The following is a 16,879-nucleotide window of genomic DNA, read 5'->3' as shown; positions in this document are numbered from 1 at the left end:
TAAGGCCACGCTGTAGCGCGTGCTTTGTTCTGATGGCATGGTGGCACGGGTCTGTTTCACAGGTACGGGTCCCATTCCTCTTTCGAGTCCTTGCATACGCCACAGCTTTCAGAGAGGATTACGCTTCCATTTTATGGCAAGAACCGGGCAACGTCAGAGAAGCTGAAGTGGGGCCGTTACTAGATTGAACGGTCGCGCAGGGCAGGACGATGGAAGGCTACGAGCTGAGCCCCTCGGGCCAGTCCTCCTGGGGTGTGAATGGAAAAATGCCAAGAGATGGGGTGAAAGACCACAAGGTGCTAGAACTGATTTTAAACTCCATAGAAAAATGGCTCATACAAATGACAAACCAGAGGCCAGAGCTCGGTCTGTGATGTGGGGGAGCAGGGAGCTGGAGGGGTTGAGGTCCTCTCCAGGACACAGATCTTGAGGGTGTAGAAGACCAGGGGTGGAAACAAGAGGGCTTTTGGCGTTGTTACCCGCCCTGAGGTCTGTACACTCATCTGTGCCATGCTGTGAATAAAGTGTGATTCTGTTAAAAATCCTTTAGCTGAGAGCAAAGTGCTTCTGGCTTTCAGTCAGCTAGTCCCTGAAGATCAAACCATGGACCAGCACCATCAGGAGGGGGGAGCTTTCAGGGAATGAACATCAGAAACTATTAGGAAAACTGATGGGGCTTAGCCTGCACCTCAGAGCCATCCGCAGTGGGTCCCCAGGGTCCCATCTTCCAGAGAAGGGGTGTCAGGCAAGCACAGAGATGCAGGTGTTGGGAAGCTGTTGTGACACTCTGGGCTTCAAAGCAAATTGGATGTAAAAAACCAGGCCCCGCACAGCAAGGGAACACAGCCAGGGCTATAACAAGCCATTCAGTAATTTACTTAAGCCATGCTTAGATCTCATCTGCACGGGGAGGGAGAATTACGTCTTTAATCACATCCTAAACAGGCCCTCCACCACAGTTCGTGTCACCCTACAGACACGCTGGAACAGTTGCCTTGGGCAAGCAGTGCGTGGCCTCGTTTGTCTCAAGAGTCGTTAAAGCTGAAATCCCAGGCTGAACTAGAAATGGAAATATATGATTGTGAGCTATTTCCCATGGATCACTTTTGCAATCTCTTACTGGAGCCTGCAGGTGAAAATCAGCTGCGTTATAGGCCTGTGTAGGTCAGCCAGGAGGGTCTGTCAGTCAGGCTGTCCTTACACCTCCTGACTGCGGACAGCCAGTCTGGCTGACTGATGTGGACTTTGGAGGATATCATCAGCTAAGCTCAGCTTTTGGGATGGATTTCTTTTTTTTAACAGAAAAATATGAGGATGCCCAGCTGTCTCATCCCCTTTTAAACTGCTATTGCAACCTCTTGCTCCACCCACGCAGCTTTCTGCGTGCAGGGAGATGTTAATCCATTTTATCTTTTAATGTTGGCATTATCTCTTGACTCACCCTGTCTCTTCCCCTTGTGATTCTGCAGTCCAGGTCCCTTTTAGGCAGCAGATAATGCACCTTATTTCCCTGCATTGCCCGAGAAAAGAAACTGTAAATCCAGAGTAATCTCCCCAAGCAGTGGGGTCGTGCAGCCCCAGAGAGAGACTTTGAGAACATGGTTTCTCTCAGTCAGAAGCCAAGGCACGAGGCTGCAAAGTCACCTGTAAGGGACAGAGACAGGGAAAGGGTGTGATTAACAGCACAATGACACCCCTCTGTCCTGTAGTTTCTATCACACTGAGTTCAGTGTCTGGTTCTTCAGGCTCTTGAGCACCCTGTAACTCCAGCTGCTCAGTCTGTCAGCGTCTGCACCCGGCCTTGTGTCTGCCTCCCGCCTGCCAGGCCAGCAGCACTAGCTTCACCCCTTGTAGGTGTGCACCTCCCAGTGCTCTGGGACATGATTCCGGGGCTAGTTTTTCCCCTCCTGAAGTCCCAATTCTGATGTGTCATTGGCAAGAAAATTACCACCTGGCCTTACCAAGGAGAGGGCTGACAGTGAAAGCGGGTACTTTTGTGTTTCTTACCTTCTTCCTTACCTTTCATGAATAAGGCGGTTTAAATCAAAAACTCTTGTGAAAAGAGGTACATTAGGACAACATAGGACCTTACCAATAACCCAGATAATACACATTATATTCAGAAATCATACACTAGGCTAGATTTAGCCGCCAGGATTAGGATCTGGCTCCTAAAGTGTCTGTAATAATTTTACTTCCCAACAACTTCAAGCAAAATAAAATCAATTGTTGGCACCATGGCCATGTTAGAGCAGGAGCAGGTGAATCTGCACATGACTGAATGGCCTGTAGCTCTAGGGGTAAGCTAGGCTGCGTAAATGCTAACACAGTCCTGGATGCAGTTTCGTTCCTCATCTGTGCATGGTTTCACTGTACTTCATCCATTTATCCTCTCTCCTTCCAGGCTTCCGACCCCCACAGCTGCCAGCACACATCTCCAGAGCACAGGGTGATGGAAGCACCCACGCTCTGCTGAAGAAGCTGTCAAGCTCTCTGCATTTCCCAGGATCCAGAGACTAAGCTGCTTGCTGGACTCTCATCTTGCACCTTGGCCAGGCGAGGAGCGATGTGTGTGTCTGGGTGGTTGCAGATATGCAGTTGTACAACCCCTTCCATCAAATGTGGGGTGGGATGAAGCCCCAGTTTATGAAACTATCTCCCAATTACACTGATCTGCAGAAACACCAGCTCATTTATCTGCACCTTGAGAGAACAGCTTCTGGGGAAGCAGAAAGCAGGCTGGATGTGTCTTCTCACCTGCAATGGCAGCTCAGAAACTGTCACACCTGCCAGAGATGTGAAAGCAAAGGTGAAGTTTTCAGTACAAAGTGACACCAAGGGATAGTGAGACTTGCAGCAACTTTTTTGCAAGTAGATTAGAAAGACGATGTACTCAAGGGTGGTGTTTGTGTTAAAGCAGCTAAAGGATTTTGAGAGGAGAGATCCCAGGGCTTCTGTCACTGAGTTACGGTGTCACGTGTTCCACTGCTGCTCGTGCGCGGAGCAGTCACAAGGACTTCACACTTCAGCCATGAGCTCTTCTGTAATTTTCAGAAATTCAAAAATGAGAGGCCTGTGCTTCCCTGCACAGCAAGGTGAATTCTGAGATTTGGCCAGAAAACACAAAGGCCCCAAATTCTGGAAACACTCCTACCCCTGTGCTAGAGAAGCCCTTCAACGCTGCAATTGTTCCTTGCTGTGAGATCCATTTGGTCTCTGGCTTTTTCATCTCTGAGGAGCCTGAACAGAGGCAGGATTGAGTGCCTTATGTCTTGTGTAAACTGGCATGTCATGCTGCTACCAGGCAGGCTCTTCCCCCACACACAACCATTTGTTTCTGCCTTCTTCAGGTCTGCTTTTTTTCTTGCTTGCCTTTTCTCCCTGTCAGTCTTTTTTCCTTGGTGATCTTTAGTCCCTCTTCCTTAGATAGCATGCAATTACACAGCCTATCTAAAACCCAGGAAGGACTCTTAATAAAAGATAGATATATATTAGCATAGCGTACCCCTGGCGCTCTGCCCAGATTCAAAATGATCTGTTCATACACTTTTAAACTGATGGTGTGGAACTGAGCATGGATCACATACATCAGGGAAATAAATGCTACCTATTTTTATTATTAAGATCTCTTATTGGTTATACTGGCAGTGGCCTTGTCCTTATGCATTAAACGCAACCTTTATTAATGTTCATGTTCTCATTTGTACAGTGGCTGATCTGGAGGCAAGCAGAGCCATGAACGTATTGATGGCACCCTGATTATTCACTGTTCCTGTTCTGAGCCTGGATTACAACTGCTGCCTTTATTTTTCTCATGACTTATTAATTATTTGTATTAGCTGCGGTCAGATTGTTAATGGAGGACTTACTTTGTCGTGCTCATATTAAAGAACAGCCTGGCTTCTGGGATGCGCTAACGAACCAGAGACTTTCCCCAACAAGCTACTTTGCTACACAAACACAAAGGCCAAATTTCTGCAGCACCAAGGCGGCTGCTTTTGTCCGAGGGAAAACCAACTATTTATTATAAACTTTCTCCATAATGCTGGTCCTGTCAGCTCCGGCCTAGGCACGCACAGAAGTTGCTCTGGGTCTGAACGCAGCAAGCACCCCGGTCCCCAGTACTACCCAAACTCACGGCTGGAGCTCGGCTCCTCACCGCGGCAGGAGAAGCGCCAACCGAGCTCCGGCAGCTCGGGCACAGCCCAGGCGGCGTTCGCCCGCTCGGTACCGAGCCCCGAGGGCTGGCGTCGGCCGGGTGCTGACCGAGCCTGGGGCGGCTTCTCGCCCCCTCGGCTACACCCCCCACCCCCGGAGGCCTGGCCTCCCCTCCCTTCCCCTCGCCTCGCCCGGGCCGCCGCCGCTGCCTGCGGGGGCGCCCGCTCCCTCCGCCGCTCCCGGCCCGCGCCCCCCCGCGGCCCAGCCTCACAACGGCGGAGCGGAGCGGCCGGGAGAGGTTTGTCCTGCGGCGACTCCCGTCCCCCAGCGACGTCAGGCTCGGCCGGGGAGTACACCTTAACGACCGCTGCGCAGCCGCCCTTGAATGGGGGGGGAGTGGGGGGGCGCGGACGCGCCGTCTGATTGGACAGCCGCGCCGTCCTTCATGCGCCAGAAGGCGGGGCGGCGATGAGGCGGCAGCGGATGATTAGCCGGAGCGGCGGGCCGGGGGGCGGGGCGGCGGGAGGCCGCTCGGGTTGGTTGCGCCGGCCAGTGGCGGGTGCGAGGGAGTGAGGGGGGAGGGGTGGGGGGTCCTGAGGCGCCGCTGTCACCGCCGCCTTCCCGCCCAGGCCCGCGCAGCCAGGCCAGCCCGGCCCAGCCCCGTCCGCCCGCGGCGCGGCGCGGCAGGACCATGTCGGCCACGGACGAGCGGGCCAAGGAGATCCTCCGGGGCTTCAAGCTGTATCCTCCCGACGGGGGCCGTGAGGCGGGCGGGAGCCGGCCGGGAGGGATTGAGGCGGAGGGGGCGGTACGGGGATGGTCGCCCCCCTGTGGCGAGGCCGGGTGCAGGGCCCCCGGGGCGGGAAGGGGGTTGTCATGGAAACGCCTCCCCGGCTGGGCTGTTGCCAATGGCGTCCTCCCCCTCCGGTGGTGGTGGTGGGGTGTCCCTCCCCCTGGAAGCGGCTGCACCCCCGCGGGGCTGGGACCGGTCCTGAGCCGGCTGGGGACGGACGGACGGAGGACCCCCCGTAGCGCTGGCTGCCGCTGCGAGGCGCGGGGTGGGGGGGGTTCCCCACCGGGGCGGTGGCAGATGGCCAGAGCCCCCACCAGGCTGGCGGCGGCCGCCACCTCCCCGGAGCTGTCCGCCCGGCGGCTGCTGATGGGCGGCCGGAGGAGAGGGGCTGGGCTGGAAGGCGGGGGCCCTGGGGGAGGGGGAGCCCCCCGCCTCGGCCAGCGAGGACAGCTTACAGAGGGCAGGTGAAGCAGCTCGGCACCCGGTGGCCTCGGTCCCAGGAGGATCTGATCCCTTCCCCTCCAGCCTGCGCTTTGGCACCTCAGCTTGGAAAGGAAATACCCGGTCTTCAGGTCCAGAAGCAACTAAATATCTTGTTCCTTTTCATACCATGAGGTACTGGCACACATTGTGTTGGTCATGGTTGGTCATACAGTGTCTTTTATTGCTAATGCAATTAGCATTCTAGGTGTTAATGCCTTTCTGTGCAGTTAATTTTAAAACTTTTCATGTTGTGGCTTTCAAAAAGCATTCTCATTTCCTATCTCTGTTTCTGAATATGAATTTAATGCTGAGGAGATGAAATAGATCTGAGCTTGGAAGAGAAGCGAGATCCTGCATGCATCCTTCAAACCCAGGATTTCAGTGGAAAAAGGCTCAACCTAAAGGCCCATGTGCAATCTAAGGGTGGGAAAAATATGCCACATGTAAAATAAAACCACTATAGTAGATTCTTCTAAGCTCGGAAGAAAAATGCAAGCTTGCTAGTTTGACATTTAGACAGCAGAAAATTGTTGTGGCTTGGTTGGTTTGGGTTTTTTTTGGTTTTACAATGAAACAGACAGAAGTGAACAGAATAACCTCTTGATCTAATACTATTATTTCTAAACAGGTTTTTTTGTCCAGTAAGATGCTCATGATCTCTATGCCAGCTATAGCAGGATCTAATTTTCTAGGTTGGATTTAGACAGATAGCTGCTATCAAACTAGGCAGATGCTTTTCTTAACTTTTGAACCATTGTCCCCTCCCCCAGCTTTTAGTACTGCATCTGGTTCCTTTGCTTCTGCACTAGCGCTATTGACAGTTCTTTTTATTTATGAAGATGTAATATTTCAGCTGTCAAAACATGATTTAAGAACCTTTTGTGCCAGCAATTAGAAAAAGAGTAAGCTTCTGACAAGACCAGTCTAAGCTGTTGGTAGAAGTAAGGAGTGCTTGGAAAGTTAAGCCTAGGGAACAAACTTTCAAGTGCTTTTTGCATGCATTTGTATATAGTCTTTCCTGGGTAGCAGAATTTACATGAAGGTCTTTGTCCAACTTTAGATGAAATAACCCATTTTGTTGTCTGCTGGCTTAAGAAGAAAATGCTTTTTGCCCTTCAAGAGGAAGGATGTTAGACAAACCTAAGGTAAACTTCTATTATCTCAAGCATCTGTAGCACAGGCAAGAAGCTTTAGTAGAAATACTCTGCAGTTCCAGGTTGAAGTACCTCAAGTTTAGTCTTCCTTTGCTTGTCCTTGCAAAACACAGATATAAACTTTACTTCTGACAGGACAGTTTTAGGCAAAAACCTTGACTGTTCTTCTCCAAAAACATGCTAGAGTACTTCAGTAGTTGCCATAGGGGCCAAGTAGTATAAAGTCTGACAAACAGGAAGGTTTGGAGAAACATTTCACAATTGGAACTTCTAGCAAGTTAAAATAGCTGAAAAACATCTACATATGCCTTTAGTAAACCAGAAGAGCAGCTGAACAGACATTCCTCATTTATGAGGGGAAGCCTTGAGACACTATGCCATCCACACAGGAAACGACTCATGCGCAGATGTGACCATGCTCTCTGCAAGGCAGCCATCAGCTCAGACTTCCACTGTGTGTGTATTCTAGAGAGCATTACATTTTAAAGAGATGCTTTATCTCCCATCCACTCTACTGCTGTGTGTGCTAATTTAATTTACTTAATAGAAAGGAAGAGAGAAACATGTTCCAAAAAGCTGTTAATACTTTGAGTACTTGAAAACTTTCTCCTCCCCTTCCAAGAGGGAGGGAGTTCAACTCCACCAACTTAAGCACACCCTGCAAGCTTGGCACTTCAAACTGAACTTGGTTTTAGCACAAGAAACTAGCACAGTATTACACCTAGGTTCTGTATGTATCAGATTCCTTGTGTGGCAAGATCAGCCAATAGGGCAGAAAGCATCACTGAGGAAGCAGACTTCCAAAATACATACTTACTTTAACACAGGAACAGGCACTCTAGCTGGAAATCCAGTTTGCATTGAGTAATCACAGTTTCCTCAAACAAATTCTGTTTACTTGTGGTTCCCGAGAAGAGGTTAATTACAAGCTTTCCAACTGATTGGGACATGCTGCTGTGGAAATTAAATAATAGCCCAAATTCACCCTCTAACTTTAAAGCAGATATGCTTTCCTTCCTCTATGACAGTAGTGCAGAAACATGTTGTGGCTAGTGTCCTGAAATTCAAGCCAGAAACATTTACTGCCTCTTCTCATAGATTTTGCTATTTTAAAATTACTAAAACCAAAGGAGAAATATTTGATTCTTGCAGGCAAATGAGGATTTTCATTATACTTTATGATGCTTGTCCTAAGAATTTTTACGGCACCAGTTAAAAATTGAACACTGACAGTCCAGTAAGTATGGTGCAGTAGAAGATTGAAAGCAGACAACAAAAACTTTTATAGCTTGTCACTTCTTCAGGGACAGTATTTGTTAACAGAGCTTGTAAGTACATTCATCAACTCCCTGTTTTGAAGGCACTCACCTGAACAGCAGTTGTTTACACTTAATATCTACAGGTAGTCTAGTACTATGAAAATACAGACTTGTCATTTGACTATAAGCAATATCAGTTCAGTTGTAACTGAGGATTCATTCCTCTGGAATATTAGCCAAGTCTTATTTCCACGAGTATTTATGCACAGCTGGTCCTATAATCTCAAATGCATGAAATTTGATTATGCCTTTTTTCTCCAGAAGATGGGACAGTTACTCTGTCAAGCTACAGACTAGCATTTTACTTGACCCTCACTTTCCCTTTCAATACATTCTTCAGGTTTCATTCTGTCATTTTATCTTTAGACTTAGTGTAAACTATTAAATGTATGTATTTAGCATCCTTTTTCAGAAAAGTAACACCGATAATGTATTTCCCTAACAGTCAAGACTCTGGGGGGGGCGGGGGTGTGATGTCTTCCCACCAGCCCCCTTGATAATTTGTGGGTTGCCTGTTTATCTTTGTTCTGATATGGACTAGCACAGAATATTTTTTTTATGCACTATATTCACTAGAATAAGGACACTGTAGACAGTTACCCTATTTAATTTGGTGTGCCAGCATTTGGAAAGCATACATGCTTTGCTTTCTTACATAGCATCCATGCTGTAGATTAGAAATATCCAGTCATGGTTTGCAACAACAGATTCACATCCAGCTCTTGAGGCACCACAGTTCAGCTTCTTTATACACTTCTTCCTGTAATGTTTCAGACAGAACAGCAAGGAAGAGAAAACCCAAACAAGTCAGTTGGGTCTCACAGCATAGTTAGGTGCCAAGTCTAACCTCTCAACATATGAGTAAGCACATCCATTTTCTATTTTAAGTCTTACAAGTCAAACAAGATATCGCCTATTTTATTTGTTTCTGTACAGAGGAGTCATCAGATTTGGATCTCTGTAGTGTTAGTTGCCCTATAGATATTTATCAGTTTAAGGTAAGCTTCTCCATGAACTTCCATTAAGGCTATGCAGTATATCTTGCTGTACTTCTGAAGTCTCCTGAAACAAATTAATATGGTTAACATAAGCATGAAGAGGCAATATTAACTGTAGGTCAGAATAATTATGGAGTTATGAAACTAGTATTTGTGGTCAGTATAAACATATATCCGTAGCTCAGGCACTCCAACATTCACAAGAAAAACTTTATATGTCAAAGGCTGTCCTACTTTCTGGAATCCTCAAATTTCCCTGTGCCACATCCTCCTAGCTCCCAGAGCTGCTTCCAATCCTCCTCTCACTATTGTTTTTCTGTCTAGAAAATAATTCTAGCAGAGCATTAACCTCTTAGAAAGATAGAGCTGTAAGGAAAATATAGTTATACCAGAAACCATTAAGAGCTTCTATGAACTTTATGTTACTCTGCAGAGACTTCCATTTCCGACTTCTGCCTGGTTTCTGCTATACACACAGAAACTGTAGTCAATGGCAATCTTGCCTATCAATTCCTAGAATAGTCACTGAAATTTTGAACTAGTTTGATGCAGCATTCAAAAGTTGAGAAATCCAAATGGAAGCTCCATCAAATTGAGTTTCCAATTTAGTTGGTAGGCCAGTAGATCTTTAACTGCTTATTCATTTAAAATGCTTATCTGTTGCAGTGTTTACAAAACTAAGAAGGTAGCAGCTTTAATTGGCTTAAAAGTTCCCCTTTGTTTTGAGGTTTCCTCTGTGCACTTCCCTCAGATCTCAGTGTGTTTAGATTTCTTGCAATGGAATAGAAAGATGAATCACCAAATTCATGGGTTAAAAGGAGACACTGGCCAGATAAGAGGGAACAGGGCTGCCCAGAAGCTGGGCAACATACTCTGTAGACAGCCAATGCAATTTTAAAACACTCCAGAAAACATGACTTTGTGCTCCCTCATCCATGTTTCTGGTTTCTAAAAACCGGACTGTTCTTCCACCTAATGCATATAATTCATTATTTATATCATATGAAAAATTAGTCTTCTTTTGTTCTTGAACTTTCATTATTGCTTTCCTGTCTACAAACCTTAGAGTACTTTACAAGCAAGAGCTGTACACATTCCCAGTTAGTCTGACTGCAGAACAAGTTCCCACCCTCGCAGCATCAAGAGATCTTTGGTTCAAAGAGGCCAGAGTTTCACAGAGGAGCTTTAGCCAGGTTATACTTGGTAGTTAAGTAAGTGTCACTGTGGTCAAGGTACCTTTACCATACGAGAATTGTTTCCAGCATTGACACAAGTTCCACAGTATGCAATGATCTATAGTTCTGGCATGCTAAATACAGACTCATCATGTTTCTTATGCATAAGTCATGAGGCATACCTGCAAATAAAGCAGGAGCAATTTTACCAGGTTTGGTTCGTCAAGTCAGTGAACACCAAAAAACTTCATGTCCTCCCTTTGTTAACTTTCATTGAAAAAAGTGTACATATTTAATTATGCTTAAACTAGTGATTTGCATTAACTTTATACCCAAGTGAGCTGCAGTCAGTTTTCTGCATTTCAGATTCAATGCAATCCACTCGTAGTGTTGGAAGTAGTGCTTTGTGCCCTTGACAGTGGAAAGGGCATCAAGAGCTCCACCATCACAGGAAACAAATGAGTTGCCAGGTGCTACAGAGAATACATCTAACTAACACTGATTTAAAAGTGTAAGTTGACATTGACATTTGGGTTTTTCTTTTTAGTCAGCAATATTACTTTAGCACCTTGTGGTTAGAATTTTATTTCTAAGATTTATCCTTTCATCTCTCCAAAGCTTACCCATCCAGCATTTCACTGGAATTATGGTTTCAGTATTTTTAATTGCTTGCTTAGTGCTGACCTAACAAGGTACTTAAAATAATGCAGTTGTCATTAGAAAAATTATTCCCCCTTATTTCCCTTATATCATATTAAGATAATATCAGTTACTCTTTCCATCCTTGGAAGTCATTGGTGCTTCAGCTGTTGTTACAGTATTTTAATTTTCACACAGGAGAATACAGTTATTTAATCCATCAAGTGAGAATTGATACAGCTTCTTCCCCCACCATACATCTTCACAGCCAACACATAGGAAAAAAGCCAAGCTTACACAGATGTAGACAAGCAGGGAAGGCAACTAAAAATCCTCAAATTAAACAGATACTGTTCAGAGTAGTTTTTTTTTTTTTATACAGACATCTGATGTGTCTCCCATGTCTCTGAAAAAAATGGTTTTCTTTTAGCTAAAGCACTTAGTATGGAAGCAGATTCAACTTGCTGTTACACATGTTTATCTCTGAATTTAAGTTGAACTGGAAAGAATGTTGAATCAAAATTTTACATGAAGTTCATAAGATAGCAGGCCACTATACTTTGACTTCTGCCTTTGACTTCCACAATTTATGTGATATAAGCCTCTTCTTCCCTATCTCTAAGCTGGGAAATTAAGGCAGCTCCAAATTTGAGCTCAGACTCTCCATTAAAGATAAACCAGTGCTTTGTTTACATCTGTATAGTCAAAGTTTGTATAGAAGTATGAGGTATGCTAGGTTCCCAGATGCAGGTAACAAGTAGAAAACATCATGATCTATTAAGGTCCACCTGGCAATATTGAATTTTGTCTTTCTGCATATTAATATAGCAAAATTTATCAAAAGTTAATTCTGTAAGCACATGAAAGGTGACTTTCACACATCTTAAGGAGCAGATCATGTATTTACACTTGATGTGCAAAAAATTACAGTAGTGAGTACTAAATACTAAAAACCATTCTCAGGGGCTGCCTTTTTATCCTGAGACTACATCAGGAGCACCCACAGAAACAAGAGGTTTGGCATCTGTGTAGCATCACTCCCAGACCAGCATTAAAGAGTAGATGACAGTTTTTGAGGAAACACCCCCATACATTCATTGGGCATTACTATGAAGTTTTCAAAGCCATTTGACATCATGTCAAAGTAGACACAGTAGGACTGTTGGGAGGCTATGTCCAGAAGACACCTCACAGTAACCAAGGTTCTCATGAGCAACAGTAGGAACCACTTCTCAGCTGCATATTGCTAAATCCTGATTGACAGCGAGGATTTTCAGTTGTGATTATGAACTTGAGATTCCATTGTCAGATTTCTCCTGAGCAGAGTTCTCACTGCAACAGAAATGTTAGGTATAGAAGAGACTTAAGGGAAACAGTATCAGATTAATTCAGCCATGAGTGAAACTTTGAGTTGATTGTGTTCATGACTAGAATATCAGGCAACATTCTTCTGGAAAAGTGACAGGCTTAGGTAAAAAGCAAGAGAAGTAATTTTTTATTTTCAGTCAGCCTTTGGGATAACAGTGCACAAAAGCATCATGTTATTAAATTTATCCACTCCTGTATTGAAAGAATTGCTTAACTAACTAGGAGCAACATTTCCTTCCATTAGAGGAAATGAGAGTGCAGGGGATTTTACTTCAGTAATTCTATAGAGGAGTATTTGTATGGGTCAGTCTGTATGCTACGCTGCATACATAAACCTTATCTACTCTGTAGTCAGAAGCTCATTTGGTCCTTGGGACAGCTGATTATATCCATCTTTTCCTGTGTATTTTATCAAGAAAATGGGGGGATTTTACACTTTAATCACCAATGAAAGTATACCCCACCTAAGCAGATCATCTGCCTGCATGCCTCTCTCCTCCACATTTCAGATGACTTGATTTAAGCCTTTCCAAAAGGAAGGTTACACATGCTTGGAACCAAGAAATCCATCTGATGTTTTATTAAGAGTATCAGAAACTTCTGTTCAGGGACAGCCTGCCGGGTAAGTGAGAGTAAACATCAAGTCACATTGGTTTGGAAAACTAAAGGAAATTCTATTTTCTGTTCATCTGTTGGCACGGACTGTTGCTAGCTCTGTGCTTGAAGGGAGTTCTGCAACAACCCCAACTCCTCTTGAAGGAAGAGGTTTGCAGAGAGAGGGTAGAAGAACCACCATTGTCCCCATTAGTGTACTGCCATGTGGTGAAATAGACCAACTCATCTGGGAACTGGACACCAAGAAATACGTACTGACCTTTAATACAGGGGGATCTTCTGGAGATACTTTAGACATTTGACTTCCAGTTTCAGTCTTTAGGGTAGGCTCTTTAGTGCATTAGAATACTCACCTGTCGGTCCCAGTCCAACTGACAACAAGACTTCATTGTTTCTCTAGTAAAGTCATTTTCTTTCCCAGAAGCTGAGATAAGGAGGAAAAAAAGTCCTCCTGATTGTTATGTCACTTGAACTTTATTAGCCTTTAAGTGACATTTAAAAATGCTCAGTCCAGGAAGTGGTATAGGTTTGTTGCATCCGAGGGAAGAGTACATCTGAAAAATATCTGCCCTTACATTCTTCTTGATGTGTGCTTCTGTCACAGCAGCTGTGCAGAGCACAGATTACCATCCCCAGCTGCTTGTTACCTCATTTTCAGATTTACTAGCTGAGCTGCTCAGATGAGCACTGCAACCTCCTGTTTCAGTCAGAATGAGGCATGCTAGCTTAAACAGCTTAAGCAATAGGTTAAGGAGCAGAGACCTGTGCTGGTCAAGTAGATCAGGTTAGCAGTTTTACAAACAGCTCAGCTGTTAGATTTGAGGGAGAAAGTAAGAAGCAGCTGGGGAGGGCTGTAAACAACAGTCCTCTCCAACCACTGCTGCTGTTAGGTGTCATGCCCACAGCCTCAGTCTTAGATCAGATGAACTTGTTCTCAACATAGCTTCATGCTGTCTTCTCCAACGCTCAGCACCAACTCACCTGAGGAGGCTTCTCACATTACCATGCTTAATTACCCTTGCAGCACCAATTCTAAAATCCTAGCATAGCATTATTAGTTGAACATTTTAGCTTCACATCACTAAGTCTGTGGTCACATCTTTTAAGAAAGAGAAATGCATTTGAGATGACTTCGGTAAGGTAGTCATCTTCTTTCCCCTTGTTCCATGCAAGGGGTCTTTAGCATTACTGTACTTAGTGACAAGTTACCAGGCAAACACACAAACAGGGTCTGGGACCATGTAGCAAGTGCCATTAGAGACTTTATTCTCCTGCAGCTCTCAATGAGCCAGACATAGGAAATCATTGGCTGAAAATCCCATGCAGCCTTGGGGAGCAGATGCACATTATTTTTAAAACACTCTTTCCAGAAAGAGGGAGAAGAGCCAATAAGTTTCTCAATCCAGTTTGGGCTGTTCATTTATGGCACCTTTATTAATCCACAAGGAATCATTACAGTTACACTGTTGCCATAAAAATTCGCTATTTAAACAGCTCCAGGAAAGTTGTTTTATGTGCTTCCCCCTATAATTCCTTCAAAGGTAACTGCATTATATTAGTATAACACTGACCCTAAGCTCAGCTTCTGCAGAGAAACATTTAACTTCATAGAAAGAAAAAATTGTTTCCCTGGTTCTCCTAGCATCTTCCATTCTGCCATTTGAATAAGTTCCTTAGCACTTTAAGCAAAAAACTCCACAAACCTATACATGTGTTTTAAAGTAGCCTGAAGTACTACTTGCAAAATAAAAAACAAATTCCCCAAGGAAAGTTGTAAGCTTACCTCTTCACAGCTCTGGTCTATTCCTTAGAGAAGGTTAAAGCCCCCTTCTTGCCACTGGCAGTCACACCATGACCTCCTTCTCCCTGTCTATACAAAGCAGAGGTGAGGCATTAACCAGGCAGCTGTAAAACCTTAACTCCTTCAAGACATCTAGCCACACTGCCCTCAGTAAGGCCCTCTTTCTCATTTAAATACAGCCCTGCCAGTGGCCAGGTAAAAACGTTTCTTGGTTCATGATGGTCTCTTGCATTTGTTTCACTGATAAAACATTAGTTCCTTGTTTTCCTGCTTAATAACGTTGTTTGCACAAGTCCCAGTTTTGCCAGTTCTTAAATAGTAAATGCAGTGAATGAGGCAGAGGAATGCTTGAAAAGGTGCAAATGCAAATAAATAAAGACTGTATTTTAATGTAGGCACACCTGTAAAGGGTGCAGATAATGCTAATTATGGCATTTTTTTGCATGTAACTTCAAAAACATTAGCATTCAACTTAGCATAAATGCTTATGAAGTTCACACTTTGAAACACCAAAATAATATTTTAAAAACATATTTGTATCAGCTGTAAGTCTAGCTTTTTAACAACTAAATTTTTATTATTTTGTTATTATTAACTAAATTGCAAGAATCCACTTGTGAACTGCAGCTGATTGTATTATTTATACATGTTCCTCTTTTTCACAGCAGAAATAAGATATTCCACTGCTTTAGCTGAAAAAATATTAATAGATTTTGATTAAAATTATAAAAAATGGATTTCATATACTCTGAAAATTTAACATACAGCTACAAGCTTGTTAAAATAATAAAATTTAAAACAGTACAAACATAACTATATTTTATTGACAATGAAAGCTATAGGAGCTGCTTGGAAGTAATAGAGGTCATTGCATTTTTGTCATTTCACTGGAGATTTCATTACTGTATCCCCACAGTAATGTTTTTCATCTGAATTCCAATGTGTGCTAAAGCAGGGAGATGCTGGTTTGGGCACAGACCCTACATCTTCGAGAGATCTCCTAATGACATGCTCAGAGGTTCACATCAGTATAGTTCATATTAGTATATCTGCAGAGGCTGATTAAAGTACAGCATTCAGAACCAAATATTAGTATTTTACCTATTCTAAACTAGTTTGGAACAGAATTTTTTACTTTTAATTTTTGTGTTTTGCTGTAGTGCTTTTCCAAACAGCTTACTCTCTTTTCAGACTGCTATACTGTCTAACACTGTAAAATGTTGGGATGGTTAAATTGTCAAATCACTAATCCACACTGCAAATTTAAACACTTGTCATAGTCTAGTAGGTTCCTAAAAAAGCACAGTAATTCTGATATGGAGTCCTTGTTTTTTGAGAGCTCTGCCTCAATCTGCATAAATCCCCCTTTATTCCTCCTCTCTGCCTCCGCTTTCAACAGCCTCTGGTCCATTTACAAGATTAGTTTCCTCACGCAACTGCTAGTCATTCCCTCCTGACTGTATTTTCAATTTTGTTTTGATTCTCCACTTGGTCTGTGTGCTCTAAGCTTTCCTCCTTTCCTCAGAAGAGACAAGATAATGAACTTGTTTTCCTTGAATAATCTTAGTCCTGTCAGTTTTAACTGGAAAACCAAAAAACTGTTTGATCGATATTGCAGCATGTGGTCCTGCCTGCGTAGTGCTCCAGAGATATAACTACTTTAGTGGCTCAGATCCATGACCTATTTTTCTCTTGTCCCTTTGAGAACTACATCTGATTCTCACTGTGGTCTTGTCCTTTGAGTCTAGAGGGCCACTGACATCCACCTAAGTATTCACATCCTTACTTAATCCCTCAGCTTGGTGTTGAGAGTGTTCATAATCATGTTTTGCCAGTTCATCCCTGGAAAAATAGGGTAGCTGGCAGTGAAGATGCTCTTCATGTTTAGTCATGGAGGTCCTGGCTGTAAGGGTTGTACTGTTTGCAAGGCTAAAGCAATGCCCATTTCTCATGTACACATAGCCTAACTTAAAAAAAAAAAGCCAAAACTGAAGTATTGGTAGCTCCAGTGAAATTCAGGCCAGTACTGTCCCTATGGATTGTATATCTGAGGTACCGTTTAAGCTAATGCCAGGAAAACGGTGGCTTGTTCCCCTGGTGTGCCGTGTCAGCAAATAGGAGATTGGCATTTGTCATTGTGGACTTTTTGAAAGTGCTTGTCGTAGCTGTTTCTCTAGCTGATTTGAATTTTTATTTTGTTTATTAGGTGGAGAGTGTTAGTGCCAGGGCTAAATACTGTTTTACTATAAAATCTCAATAAGATTAAATCCCCTTGTGATTCTCTAATTACATTTCAAGGATACTGAGTTGCTTTCCCAGAGAACCTGTGGTGATCTCTAGACGTATCCCTGGTTACAGAACAACACTGGATTGAAT

General features: G+C 43.9%; 1 protein-coding gene across 1 annotated transcript in view; it reads left to right on the top strand.

Moving 5' to 3' along the window:
- Window positions 1-4,726: 4,726 nt before the first annotated feature.
- The window catches only part of PDE6D (phosphodiesterase 6D), a 40,775-nt gene continuing 28,622 nt past the window's right edge, over window positions 4,727-16,879 (top strand). The window contains exon 1 of the mRNA XM_052803680.1: window positions 4,727-4,899. Within this exon, the coding sequence (XP_052659640.1) occupies window positions 4,850-4,899 (50 nt within the window). The 5' untranslated portion in view covers window positions 4,727-4,849. The remainder of the gene's footprint in view (window positions 4,900-16,879) is intronic.

The sequence above is a fragment of the Harpia harpyja genome, chromosome 12, assembly GCF_026419915.1.
Source record: "Harpia harpyja isolate bHarHar1 chromosome 12, bHarHar1 primary haplotype, whole genome shotgun sequence".
Taxonomy (NCBI): Eukaryota; Metazoa; Chordata; class Aves; order Accipitriformes; family Accipitridae; genus Harpia; species Harpia harpyja.
The sequence above is the reverse complement of the archived record's forward strand: the minus strand, read 5'-3'. Positions and strand labels throughout refer to the sequence as shown.